Source organism: Mus caroli, unplaced genomic scaffold (genome assembly GCF_978045245.1).
Source record: "Mus caroli unplaced genomic scaffold, Mus_caroli_1 scaffold_5, whole genome shotgun sequence".
Taxonomy (NCBI): Eukaryota; Metazoa; Chordata; class Mammalia; order Rodentia; family Muridae; genus Mus; species Mus caroli.
Window position 1 is genome coordinate 6,611,509 of NW_028227260.1, and position 14,874 is coordinate 6,626,382.

General features: G+C 36.6%; 1 protein-coding gene across 1 annotated transcript in view; it reads left to right on the top strand.

The window, feature by feature from the left end:
- Glra2 (glycine receptor alpha 2) overlaps positions 1 to 14,874 on the top strand; it is a 200,747-nt gene that overhangs the window by 77,304 nt on the left and 108,569 nt on the right. The window contains exons 6-7 of the mRNA XM_029472935.2: positions 443 to 580; positions 2,368 to 2,582. Of these exons, the coding sequence (XP_029328795.1) occupies positions 443 to 580; positions 2,368 to 2,582 (353 nt within the window). The remainder of the gene's footprint in view (positions 1 to 442; positions 581 to 2,367; positions 2,583 to 14,874) is intronic.

Consider the following 14,874-nt stretch of genomic DNA (forward strand, 5'->3'; position numbering starts at 1 on the left):
AATGGTAATACTTGCAGGCAGGCCTATAATGAATTCATTCTCATTAAACATTTCAAAAGAAGTGGTTTTATTTGAAATACTAAGACCATGAATTGGATTGTCTTATTGAACTGCCACAGACACAGCTCTTTCAAGTGAAGAAAATCTTCAAACGGTTTCGGTGCTTGTTTACTTGTTTGCTCTTCAGAGAGGGTTAGTGAATAAAGAGGCCAGAGATAAAAGATTCTATAGATTCCTTTCTCTCGTTATACACACGAAAAACATTAATCAGAAATACCTTGCTGTGTTCAGTTTCTCTGCATCTGATGACACGTAGTTATGATGACCACAGCAGCTCTTATAAAGACTGTACTTGAAATGATTCCCCTGCTTGCCCACCTGTCATTACATTCTGCACTTTCTCAGAAAAGATACATTGTTTGTTACTACTTCTTTCCTCCAGTTGGGTACACCATGAATGACCTGATATTTGAGTGGTTAAGTGATGGTCCAGTACAAGTTGCTGAAGGACTCACCTTGCCCCAGTTTATTTTGAAAGAAGAGAAGGAGCTCGGTTATTGCACAAAGCATTACAACACTGGTAAGGTTTTCTTTCATTTGCTAAACCCAAGAGCTCTCCATTTGTATATGAGATTAGGTACCCTATTATCTTAATAGTTGCACATTTATGAAGCAGATTGAATTTAAGAAAACACTCAACATGTAGGGTTACTGTACCCTATGGAATAGGCTTGTGAGTGCAGCAGATTGTCTCCCTCAAACACAGAAGAATTAGGAATCTTTTACTCTTCTCTTAATGAGAGTCTGCTGGTGAATGAGTCTAAGGAAAGGTGTAGACCTCATTAATTGTACAGAAAACATAAATTCTTGGCTACTCTTTGCATCTACTCTTCACATTGCATCCTCGGGTCAATTTGCATTCCTGGCCTTAGTGGAAGAAAGTGATAATGACACAGGTCCGTGGAAACCCAGAAATAGAGATGTGCTCTGCAGTTCTGGAAAGCAATACCAGTCTCAATGAGCATCATCTGGAGAGAATTCAGCTGGCTCTAAAGTCAGGTGCTATCTTTAGCACTGAAAGACATATGGAGTAGGCAAGGTTGAGGTAGTGGCAACAAGTGGGCATCTGTTGTTGCCTGGAAGATTATACCTGACCAGGAAAACTGATGTCTTTTATTCTAAATGTTCTGGTCTTTTGATAACATGAAGTGTGATGGTAGAAATACAGTCATCACAAACTTCCTTGGGTCTCTTGTGAGTAGAACATTCTACAGCAGCCAACAGTGACTTCCAATGAAGTAACTAAAACCTGATTCCAAGGTACTCTTCTAAGACTTCAACCCAGTCTTCTATCTTTGTAGTGAAAAATACAAATGATTTTCCAGGGTTTAACTCAAAAGTCAATAAAAGGAGAGAAAAATGTAGAAAGTGGCAAGCGCATCTACTTAATAACAATGTTAAAAGTTGTCGTACCTTCCTATACACTCTTTTCTTTATAGATGGAGCAGCACTACAGTTTATGAGAAGGAATACTCCAAGGTTCTTCAAGAAATTCTCAAAAGACTAGAAAGTTTCCACAATGAACAGAGTGTACATATACTCTCTAAATGTACCTTTTGGTTTTTACCATTGAGATTACAAGACATACAACTATTCAAACACTCAGGATATTCTTCTTGCTTATTAGAAGGGGATAGTGGAATATCTTACTCAGTTAAGTGCTTGTCATGCAAGCGTGTAGACCTGAGTTCAGTCCCCAGGACCCAGGGAATGATGACATGTGTGTATAGCTTAAGCACTGTGGAGGTAGACACAGGTAGCCAGCCAAGAGCCTGCCTCAAAATTCAAGGTGGAGTCAACTTGAGGTTGACCTCTGACTTTCACATGCATGAACAGAACACACACATGAACCCCAACACAAGCATGCTCTCTGTCTCTCTGTGTCTCTCTCTGCCTCTCTGTGTGTCTCTGTCTCTCTTCACTGGTTACAATTGTTTCATATTACATGATATGTTATATGTTACATAGTATATAGTATATGTTAATGATTGTAAATGATATGTATATTACATATAACACAAACATTCTTGACATTTTTAATCAGTCTTAAAATTGCTATAGTTCTGTATAGAAAAATCTGTGATGGATACAATCATATGACTCCAGTATGAAGGCTCTTTCATGCTTACACAATCATTTCCATTGTTAGAAGAATTTTAGAAAATGGAGTTGATTGTGTAGGGTGAGCATTTGTCTACAGTCTTTCCAATCTGCTTGCATTGTTATTTACTTTTCAAAATAAAATAGGAAAGTAAAATGGGAAAAATGAGTTCAATAAGATGTCAAGTGGTTCTTTTCTGATTCCAGGCAAGTTTACCTGCATTGAGGTCAAGTTTCACCTGGAACGCCAGATGGGCTATTATTTGATCCAGATGTACATCCCCAGCCTGTTGATAGTCATTTTGTCCTGGGTCTCCTTTTGGATAAACATGGATGCAGCCCCTGCCAGGGTTGCCCTGGGCATCACAACAGTCCTGACAATGACTACGCAGAGTTCAGGTTCCAGGGCATCTCTGCCAAAGGTAAGAAATGACTCACGTGGCAACAAGTGACCTCAGAGGCTTTCCAAAGGTCTGGTGGAAAACAAACTTCCATGAGAACAGAAATTTTGCCTTTCCACTATGGGGTTGGAAAGATGAGTCCATTAAGAAAATAAAATGCTGAGTTTGAGAGTATCAAGGCTCTGATAATAGATCCTCTAAGTAGGATCTATTTTTATGTAAGAAAAGGCTTCTGCTAGAGCAAATATGCTTAGATAATGAAAAATGTCCTTTTTATGAAATGCTCCAGCTCCCTAAAATTGTATATATGTGCTTTCTCATTTTTGAAGAGTACATTGCGCAATTGGCTTTGGTTTTCTGAGAGTGTGAGTTCAACTCAGTATTCAGCATACTCAGTCTCATGGTGATTGAATGGTCTCTCCAAATCCAGTTCCATAAAATAATTGGGATGTAATCCCTTCTCATTTTTTGGCTTGAGCTCATATTTGGTTGTGTTGCATTTAATGTGATGAGAAGTATTAGAGTATGGTCCATGTTATCATTGGTGTTTGTAACATTAGATCACAATGCAAGAAAATAACTGTGCAACTTAACTAATTGTCATACTTCTGAAGATAAATATGAGGTTTTTATATTCAAATAGAAGCAAGTGACCTATCTCTGACATCTTTTGAAACATTTTGTAGAATAACAAATAGAATAATGTACTTGTATAATATGCCTACTAAAATACAGATGTCAGAAATACTCATGGCTTTTTCAACTACATAATCACAGTTCCATTTTAGTTAATAGAAATTCTAATCTACTCTATGCCCTCATGCCAAACAGGTTCATTTGCTTATTTCTCTCTAGCTATTACTTACCACTATCACTGCACACCATTAATCTGCAGGATTCACAAACACGTTTTACAATTTAATAGACAGCTAAAGTATTGGTGACAAATTGTGAGCATATAATGTCAAAACATAAGACATTTAGCTTCCAACTGCCCGTTGTGATGAAAAGAGTAATCACTTATTTGCAGAATGAGATTTTCAGTTTTGTAAATGTGTGATTCACTCTATGGAGCTATTATGATTCTCCATCAGCAGGCAAAATTATTACTAAGTAAATGGTCACTGACCAGTGATTTTTTTTTCTATAGAGACAATGAGGATCTCAGATAAACCAAGAGGGTATAATTTAAAATAATTTTATACTTTGTTTTGAACACATAGTGGTTAACCTTTTGCCATGAGTAGACTTCTCCTGCTACATGTTTTGTTTTGTTTTGACCATTATTAAACATAGTCAACTCTCAACTGACCATGAAGAGATGTGACTCATATGTATGATGGAGAGACACTAAAGTGGGATTAAAGTATGAGTCATGGAAAATGAAAAATCCTGATCATATACTTACTTGAACATATATATAAATATTCATTGACTTATAAATGTTACAGTTCCTGACCAGATGGTCCAGATTTTACTAGTCCTGGTACTCCAGGGCCTACTTTGACATTATGTACTGAATACGCACATACATTTTATATGCTTACGGAAAGATAAAGAGGCATTAATATTAACTCTCCAGTACATCACAGTTATTAAGAAATTAATATATGTTGTTTATCTCTAATTCTGTTTACATTTGTAAACAAAGCTCCTTATATGCATAGAGAATTTTAGTTCCAGGTTTTATGTCATTCTATGCTATATCCTTTCTCATTAAAATGTATTATGAGTCTATCTTTGTTGCAGTGACAGAGACTGAACCTAGTCTTTCTTACATGCATTAGGCACGCACACTATCACTGATGCATAGTCTCATGCCATGATCAATCTCTAATGACTTAGTAATAGACTACCTTATGTCTCAATTGCCATTTATCTCACCATCTTATCTACTGAGGGACTTCTCTCCTGCCTATATAAATGTGGTGATGATAAATAAATTTACATGTGCCTATATTGAATGTTGTGAGCAGAGTAAATGAAGGAAGATAGACAGGATGGTAATCAACAACATGTGCAGACCATGTATGCAAGAACTCTGTCATCTTCATTGTGTTACCTCAGCACCTGGAATATGTGTTGCTGAAATTAGAAATGTGTCCTCACTGCTGATAAACAAATGAATGAACACCCCTGACCTTCCCAAATGAGACCATGATTAGCATAAAGCATACCCAGTGTGGACTATAAGGATGGAATTTTTGTATAAAACATTCAAAAGCTTTTTTTATTATTTTTTGACAATTTTATAATACACATGGTAAAGTTTAATTATTGTCAACTCCCCAGTATCCTCTCTCCTCCTGAAAGTAGTTTCCTCCAACAAGCCTGATATCTACTTTGATGTCTTTATTTATTTATTGTGTGAACTGTTGAGTTTCATTAGGGTTCTTTGCCTTAGCATGGGTTGGAAGGATTTCATGAAGCTTGGGTAGCAGAGAGTTCGTGAGTGCAATGGCTAGAATTTTAATATAAAGGAAATGTTGTAATAATAACAACCATAAAGATATGTGACCTGTCTAATAACATAGACCATACCCCCCTTTCCTAAAGTATTTCAGCACACTCTGAAAACTTTAGAACACATGTACAAAGATACACTGTGAAATGTAGGCAGGCCTGGATTTCAATCCTGGGGAAAATATTCTTCCTCTTATCTCTAAGCTTGTTTACTCATTTCTAAAATAAGAACATCTTAAGTTGCCCTTTTCAAATATTAAATGAGGACAAGATGAAGCACTACCTGTATAAATTGTTTATTCCAGTTTATACATGGTAGGCCCAGAACTCTTTCTAGTTATTGTTATTTTTCTATTCATTCTGTAGTAGAAAAGTCTGTTCACTGAGATGGCAGATTGTATTAGAATATTCATAAAGACCCTCATGAACAGAAGGTGCCAAAGTTTTAGATGACTCATTATTGGAAACATTAGTCATGTTGCCAATAAGCAAACCAAGGCTCATCATACATATGATGTACAATGCATATGTTTGCATGTATGCACATTCTCGTGGTTTTAGTAGGTTATCTTATAAATAAGTTAAGATCCAGAGGATCTGAATATGTAATGATCTGGCTGTTTTGCAATCACTGTCGTTGAACACATTCAATTGGCTCTGTGTTCCTTGCCCATGGAAGACACCAGAGGAAGACATCTCCATTGTCTGACATGCTGCCTTTAAATCACATTTAGTTACCTTGTTCACCGTTTATTTGGTTCATAAAAACCACAAGTTTTATGGCCTTGCTAAATACGAATTGACCAACTATTAACATTTCTACTTTTATCCCATTATGTTGGGTATTTTAGCTAACCTACTGTCTTCATATAAATCACAAACCCAGAAACTTAGGATACCCAAGATATAAGATACAATTTGCTAAAGGCAGGAAACTCAAGAAGAATGAAGACCAAAGTGTGGACACTTTGCCCCTTCTTAGAATTGGGAACAAAACACCCATGTAAAGAGTTTCAAAGACAAAGTTTGGAGCTGTGACAAACGGATGGGCCATCTAGAGACTGCCATATCCGGGGATCCATCCCATAATCAGCTTCCAAATGCTGACACCATTGCATACACTAACAAGATTTTGCTGAAAGGACCCAGATATAGCTGTCTCTTGTGAGACTATGCCGGGGCCTAGCAAACACAGAAGTGGATGCTCACAGTCAGCTATTGGATGGATCACAGGCCCCCCAATGGAGGAGCTAGAGAAAGTATCCAAGGAGCTAAAGGGATCTGCAACCCTATAGGTGGAACAACAATATGAACTAACCAGCCCTGGAGCTCTTGACTCTAGCTGCATATGTATCAAAAGATGGCCTAGTCGGCCATCAATGAAAAGAGAGGCCCATTGGACTTGCAAACTTTATATGTCCAAGTACAGGGGAATGCCAGGGACAAAAAATGGGAGTGGGTGGGTAGGGGAGTGGGGGGGAGGGTATGGGGGACTTTTGGGATAGCATTGGAAATGTAAACGAGGAAAATACCTAATAAAAATATTAAAAAATAAAATAAAAAGAAATCACAAACTACTAAGGACCCATGAGAGGCTCTCAGAAGAATTCTTCCTTTCTGAACCTTGGAAATGTATTGTAATTTCAGCAGCTCAGCAAAATATGACATTTGGAATAGATGTGAATCTCTTCTATCACAAAAGTGAGAGTGAAACACCTCCTCCCATCTTTAGGAGAATAGGAAGGATGCCACAACAGTGACATCATCATGAAACTTCATTACTTCAATTTGATATTTTTGACCTCTAATTTTTCTACTATTTTTGAGATTATAATATAATTATATCATTTCTCCATTTCTTTTTCTCCTTCTAAATCCTTAAATCTACCCCTTCTTATTTTCTTTTAAATCCATGACCTCAATTTTTTTTGTTATATGAGTATTTGTTCATGCACATGCACATATTTTTCTAAATATAATCTGCTCAGTATGTATGATGTTACTTTTTTTGTATGTTTTCAGGGATGACCATTTGATATTAGATAACCAATTGGTGGTCTCTTCCCCAAAGAAGACTTTTTTCCCACTACCAACTTTCATTAGTTGCCTATAGTTCTTTGTGTAGGGTCGAGGTCTCTTAGGATTTGTCCCACCTACTTTGGCATATCTACTAGTATTATCCTTGATATAGAGTAGTGGGCATGACTGTTTATAGACAGTGATTGTTCTTTGAAGAAAAGACCTGGCCTTCCCAAATGTGAACAGTGATCCTGTAATATAACACCTTAGGATAAATTCTGAGGCAACAGAATTTTCTGTGGCTATACAGTCATACCTAGAAATAAGCATTCTTAGTTTTAGACTTTATCTCTAGGAAGGAAAGAACTTCATTGATTTGGCTCATGCTCATATACCTAAAACTTGGCACAATAATTTATTTCTAGTAGGCGATTATTAAAGCACCAGTAAATTAATGAACAGTAGTAAAAATAGCCAAGTGATGTTCTTGGCATAATTTAAGCGGTGATTCATTCATCAGTTTCCTTATTTGATTAATGTTCTTTGGGCCAAGCATTATACTAGATATCAAAAGAATCAAAATACAGTCTTTATCATTGGGGGTTTATAATCTGGTAGGGCAGAAGCAGTCAGTTGGAATGCTGATGATTAAAAAATGTGAAATATAATATCATATCAAGGAGGATCTCTAAGATATTAAATGGCAGGGCTGGAGAGAAGCAAAGGAGGGCAAAGAAAGGGAGACAGAGCAGTATTAGGCAAATAGCCTGAAGTCAGAAGAGGATCCTGATCTGAGTCTATGAAGTACATTAAGTTGGTAAGGGGGGCAGAGGTAAAGGTGCTTCCAGACCAGGAGGATCTTCACTGATTGCATTTGGGTAACACTTACAAAATATGGCAACGTTTTTAGGGTAAGAGAGACAGTCTGAGAAATGTTTTCATCATGTTTCACAAATTTAAAACACATTTCAAGTAAGAAAATTGTGTTTATTGATTTCAAGTTAGTTTCCTGATTTTTGGCAACAGAAGGGTATGTATGTTTGCTATTTAGTTTCATTTGTTTGTTTGTTTTAGTTTTTAGATATCCACAGTCTCCCCTAAATACAAAGGAAATCAAACATAGGCACCTTCCTATTTGAAGCTCTCCATTTGCTTTGACAACCTTTAAGAAATACTTCTGCTGACAATGTTCTAAGTTTTTTGAGCATGAAAGACCTGCAGGCTGACTACAGGCTCGGTGGATTATTTCCCTTCCAACCCACAGAAACATAGCTGGGTGAATTGAATGGAAAGCTGTGAGATATCAGGCAGACTTGATATCCAGTGCAGGGTGAATAATTATTTTCCTTTATTTCATGTTTATGATTATAGCAGGGCAATTTGAAGCTATGCCCAACAGAGTCTAGAATCGTCACTTGTGACTATTCTCTAGAGACTGCAGAAGTGAAAGAACACTTCAATAGGGAACTGATGTGGTGAACCCAGTATTCAGGGGCCTCTAACAGATCTATAACTATCTCACCAGAGCAGGTTTACAAGGGAACTGTTATTAGCCATTATTAAATAGGGTGCTTTATTTTCTATAGAAGTACATTTCACCCTTACTTTTCAGCCATCTGGGCCAACTAAGGCCAGATGGACCATTTCAAGCAGCTGCCAAACTCAGAACAAGTTTAGAATTTAAAACAAAAGTGACCATAGTCTTGCCATGCTTGGTTTTGCTTTATTCCCCATCAAAATGCTTCTAACTAGAGACTGAAGTTGGAGCAACTGAAGGCATTAAGAGTGATAGTATAGTTTTAAATAAGATTTAGCTGCATATATTAGGGTTAAGTACACCCTGAGCTATTTGGAATAATCGGTGGTTAGGTCATACTAGTATATTTGAGAGGGATTGGAAACAGTTTTGTTCTCTAAGTAATCAGTACTTTTGAAGTTCTTGGTTAAAATATTAAACAGGGAGAAGGTTAAGCTTTGACAAAATGATTCTATGGGCCTTGCCTGACTTAGATGTCTGCATATGTGGGAGAGTTCATAAACTTTCCCTTCTGCCATTTCTCAAGCCACAGCAAATTGAAGAATCATTGATGTAGGAAAAATGAGATAAAAATATGCAAGGAGATGACGTGTGTGAATTCTCTGGGGAGAGAGCTGGAGTGTCATTGGCACTTTAGCTTAAGAATGTTGCTGACAGCCTTTGCAAGAAAGCTGACAGTGGGACAAGTTACCTAGGCTCTGCTTCTTCTCAAATTCTTCCAAGGCTGGAGGAATGGGGGGGGGGTATCGGGATAGTATACTAAGGCTCAAGATTCTTTTGAAATTGTTCTCACTCTATTTTGCTAAAATGAGTAATTCTCGTTCATACACTATAAATATTGTTGGTTCCTCTTTAGAGCACTATAAAAATGAACTATTGTGGTGCATACAAAATAGTGTGAGACCCTGTCTTGAATGCTCAGGGTATAAAGAAGGAAGGGGGAATTCTATCTTTGACAATGGTATAAAGACAATGATGCAGACATTTTTCAAAAATGGCATAGTGGTGCACACATTTAATCTCAACACTTGGTAGGCATAGGAAGGTGGATTTCTGTGATTTGGGGGATACACTGGTCAAAAAGAAACAGAAAAATAAACTTGTGCAATAATTTTCTCCCTATACACAAATCCCTCACTAGTAGACTCCTCTTGGTTTATTGTAGTTTGGTAATGTGACTTAACTTGGAAAATGGACAGTGCTCAATGAAGACTTGAAATACTGTTACAAATTGTGGCTGACTTTCTCCTGGTCATTTAAGGATCCCCATGGCCTGGTCATTGCTCAATGAAGAAAGTCAGGCTTCTCATTTGAAAGATGAAACATTCACAAGTTATTGTAGTCACCCAAATGACAGCACCAGAGGGTTGATGACACCAACACAAGAGAGCTGATAAGATCACTTGTCAATAGACTGTAAAATAAATACAAAGATAAATGAGCCAGACTATGATTCCATGAAATAGATCTCATCAAGCCCAGCTGACCATAGACCAAAAGCCACAAAATCTTTAGGGAGCTTATTGCAGAGCCAGTTAACCCACACAGCTATTGACGGAGTTGGATACAGAGGGCTATAGCTGCTTTAAAGGATTCTTGGCCTATTTGGTAACTTCTTAGAAGAAGGGACATGAAGAAGAAACACTTGAACAAATTTTCCATGAAAACCGAAGATTTTTGTTATAAACACATTACCCACCAACATTCTGTTTTCAAGGAAATAACACATACTAACTTCAGTGGTTATAGGATAAGTCTGGAATACTTTATGTATAGTCTTTCTAACTTTCAAGCTACTCTTATTACTTATTAAAATGAGATTCTTCTTTCATGCAATGTAGTTTGACCACAGTTTCCCCTCCCTTCAGTCCTCCCAATTCCCCCACAACTCTCTTCTTGCCCAGATCCAATATCTTTTCATTTCCTCTTCAAACTGCTCTTAAAATTGCACTTCTTTCTGGTAAAGAACTTTGGAAAAGTTTCTTGATAGTTTTCCAAAGGAAGCTTCAATTAGGCAATTTTTGAATGCCTACCTCTGCATATAAAATATCTGTCACTACCCAAAAGGAACAGGATGTTGCTAAGTTTGTAATAAGTGTACATCTTTCTCAGAGAGAACCATGTACTGGTATATAGGCACTTTTGTATATTCATTTATCTAAACATCAATAAAATTATGAATTAAAAGAGATGTTGGTAGTATACAATATAATAGAAAATATTAGGAAGCCATCAATTGATGCATTAATTTTCTATTGCTGTGTAACAAACTTCAGAAGTTGGAATAGTCATTTATCAGACTAGTTTCACAGGTCAGATATTTGATATTGCCTGATTGAGCTGTCTGCTCATGCTTTTATGAGGCTAAAACACAAACCAAAAAAAAAAAATTGTGATTAGCATTTCTCTCTTGAATGTCCTTCTATAGAGCCTCATCTCATGCAGAGGATAAAGCAGTGTCCTTGTGATTCTGAGCAAGGGCATCCATAATTTTCCTTTACTGTCTCTTGATCTGACCTCTTATTAACCTATCTCCTTGCTCACTGCTCCAGTCACATGGGTCTGCTTGCTAATTCCTGGTGATGGTACTTTGTGCCATCTCTGAGCCATTACAATAGCTATGCGAGCCTTTAATAATGTACCCCAGACCTTCCCCCCACTCTTTTTTCTGCCTTTTCCAAACCTTTATTTAAACTCCCGTCCTCCTTGAAGACTCTTCTGTCCATTACATCACCTTTGCAGGTCTTCATCACCAACCTGAGGTAACTCAGTTTTGCAGGGTATATTTATTTCTCCACAACACAGGTCTCCAGATAGAAATACTGAGGTTTATATAAAAAACAATCGTGGTTTATATTTATTCTATGCAATCTAGTTCCCTTGATATTACTATAATCTCCATGAAAAAGATTTAATCTGCCTCATTCCTTAGAGCAGAACTTAGCTCATAGCGTATGTTCAGTAAGTACTGGTTTAAAAGTAGGCATACACTTCTTTATTATCTAGTCATTGAGAACTGTCCATATAAACTTTTCTTCTTTTTTTTTTTTTGGTGCACATACAATTTTACCATTTATTAAAAGTCAAATTTACATAGATGTAATTCCTTGTTTTACATAAATCTTGGCTAAATATTTTTGATATTTTGATATTTTTGATATTTTTATTAGATATTTTCTTCATTTACATTTCAAATGCCATCCCCCTATGCCCTTCCCCACCCTGCTCCCCAACCCACACACTCCCGCTTCCTGGAGAGAACAAATTTTAAAAATGCACATGACTAGGGCACCATCTTTGACTGACTATTCTTTATCACAGAAAATTATGCATGTGTATATTATTCTAGTATAATAATTTTGTAAGCTTTTATTTCTCTCATAGTGAGGAGAAGGGTTTTATTCAGCTTTCCTTAGTAGATAGTCCTTATCCAGCTTTTTAACCAAGGAAATAATTAAATAATGGTTTAGATAAGAAAGCATCCAGACAGACTATTTTTACCTCAGCTTTGCTTCCTCAGCACTGTCACAAACAATTTGGAGGTTTTGTGGTCTGCTGACTCAAGCACCCATTATCATTTCTCCCTTGCCCAGTTTATTTGAATACATGCTAATGCTTGCCATTCTGATAAGGTATCCAGAAGCCTTCTCATGTGAAGTTTCTACAGAAGCTCTGATCCAAAGGTACAGATGCATACTCTTTCAAAGCAATTCAAATACTATAAAATTAGCACCCTATTTGTAAAGCATTGTTATAATGTTATTAGTGGTATCTGGGTGTGGGGGTGATGTGTGTTTATTAATCATTTTGATGAAGATACAGGATACAGTGTTAAGCAGGTTGTCATTTCTTCTTCTTCTTCTTCTTCTTCTTCTTCTTCTTCTTCTTCTTCTTCTTCTTCTTCTTCTTCAGGTATTTTCTTTATTTACATTTCAAATGTTATCCTGAAAGTTCCCTATACCCTCCCCCACCTTGCTCCCCTACCCACCCACTCCCACTTCTTGGCCCTGACATTCCCCTGTACTGGGGCATATAAAGTTTGCAATACCAAGGGGCCTTTCTTCCCAATGATGGCCGAATGGGCCATCTTCTGATACATATGCAGCTAGAGACATGAGCTCCGGGGTACTGGTTAGTTCATATTGTTGTTCCACCTATAGGGCTGCAGATCCCTTCAGCTCCTTGGGTACGTTCTCTAGCTCCTCCAATGGGGGCCCTGTGTTCCATCCTATAGATGACTGTGAGCATCCACTACTGTATTTGCCAGGCACTAACCAAGCCTCAGTCAAGACACCAAACCCAGACACTATTGCATATGCCAGCAATATTTTGCTGATAGGACCCTGATATAGCTGTCATTTCTTCTTCATATTAAGCATGCTTTATAATATTCTTGAAATTCCTATTTCAAGTTCTCACTTGTTGATAAAAAGTGTTCATCCTCAGCAGAGTTCCTAACTAAACCCTAATGCTATTTATTTCCTCCACTGCAACCCTCAAAACCACCCTTTTCATCGATGCACAGCATATGTGATTTTGTTACATCCCATCAACAAGAAAATAATTAAACTGACTATGATCTATTCAGACAATGAAATTTAAGATGGAATGAGTTGCAGTCACAAATAACAAAATGAATCTCTCACAACTCATATTAATGTTACCAAGAATGAAAAGATATCATTATTTGACTTTATGCTCTTAAACATTTTTAATCAGGATAATTGATATTGCTTAAGTCATATTTTTTTTCTGATCTCAGAATAGCTAGGCTAATTTATATTCCCAAGAGTGCATGAGTGCTCCTTTTCCCTAAGCATCCTACCCAACATTTTTTCTATGTTTTCTTGGTGATGGCCATTCAGACTGAGACAAAGGAGTCTTAATTTGAATTTCCACAACATGCACAGGTATTTTACACCTTCTGTAAATTTAGTGGCCATTTGTACTTCTTTTAAAAAGTGTTGACTTTACTCGTGCAGTTTGTTAGTTTTTTTTTACCTCAGGTCTTTTGGTAATTCTGTCTTTTGTACTTTTTCTGCTGAGAATGGCTTCAGATGTTGTCAGCTCTTTTTCCACTTTCATATGAAATTCAAGTTTGTTTTCTAGTTATGTAAAAATGTTACTGGCATTTGAATGTGGGTTGTTTTAAGTTTTCAAATTAATTTTCATAATATAGAAATTTTCATTGTGTCAATTCTATGAGTCCATAAGCATAAGAGGTATTTTTTTTTGTCTTTCAGTACCTTCAAATTCAATGTTCTTTTTGCAGCATTCTTTCATATGTTTAAATTTATTTCAAGTATTTTTATGTTTTGAAGCTGTTGTGAATGAGTTCTTTTTACCTGATATCTCACCTGGTTCAGTGTTGTTATATAGGAAAGCTACTGATTTTGTACAGTTCATTGACTTTCTAAAAATTATTTATTTTATGTTTTAGATTATAATTAAAACATTTCCTCTGTCCCTTTCCTCCCTTCAAAACCTCCCATATATCTTCCCTCGCTCTCTTTCAAATTCATATGCTCTTATTCGTTAGTTGTTTATATATACATAAAAACTAATATATATAATATTCTAAATATATATGTATATATATATATATATATATATTTCTAAATACACCCTGATTACTCATTGTTAATCACATGCATGTTTTTAATATTGACCAGTGGGTATTATATAAACAATTGCTGTGCTCTCCCTTGGGGAGTCTCCCACTCTCAGCATTCCTTAGTTGCCTATAATTCTTTTCTAGAGTTAAAGCCTCATGAACTTTTCCCCATTCACTTTGTTATGCCTATTTTCGTTGTCCTTGTTCAGCTTACATTTGGACAGTCATGTTGTTGAGACTTTAAAGGTGAAACTTCATATATTCCTAGGCAACACAACCTTACACAAAACTCCCTGATCCTCTGGTTCTTACAATGTTTCTGTCCCCTCTTTGGGAATGATCCCGGAGCCATAGGTGTAGAGGTGTTTTGTAGATATATCACTTAGGACTGGGCTCCACAACCCTGCATTATGATTGTTGTCATTTTCTGTATTCCATCTATTACAGCAAAAGTTCCCTTGATGTGGGTAAGCATAAGAACAAATAGTGCATTTAGAAATTATGCTGGTTTAATAAATTAGTGATTGTATGTTCTATTCTGAGATGTGTGACTTTACTAGCTCTAAGCCTTTGGCTAGGTTTCCAGTATGAAAAATAGTTTCATTCCTATTATGTGAACCTTAAGTCTATCTATAGAGCTGCTAATTAACCTCCAACTGTGAAGACCACTATTACATATT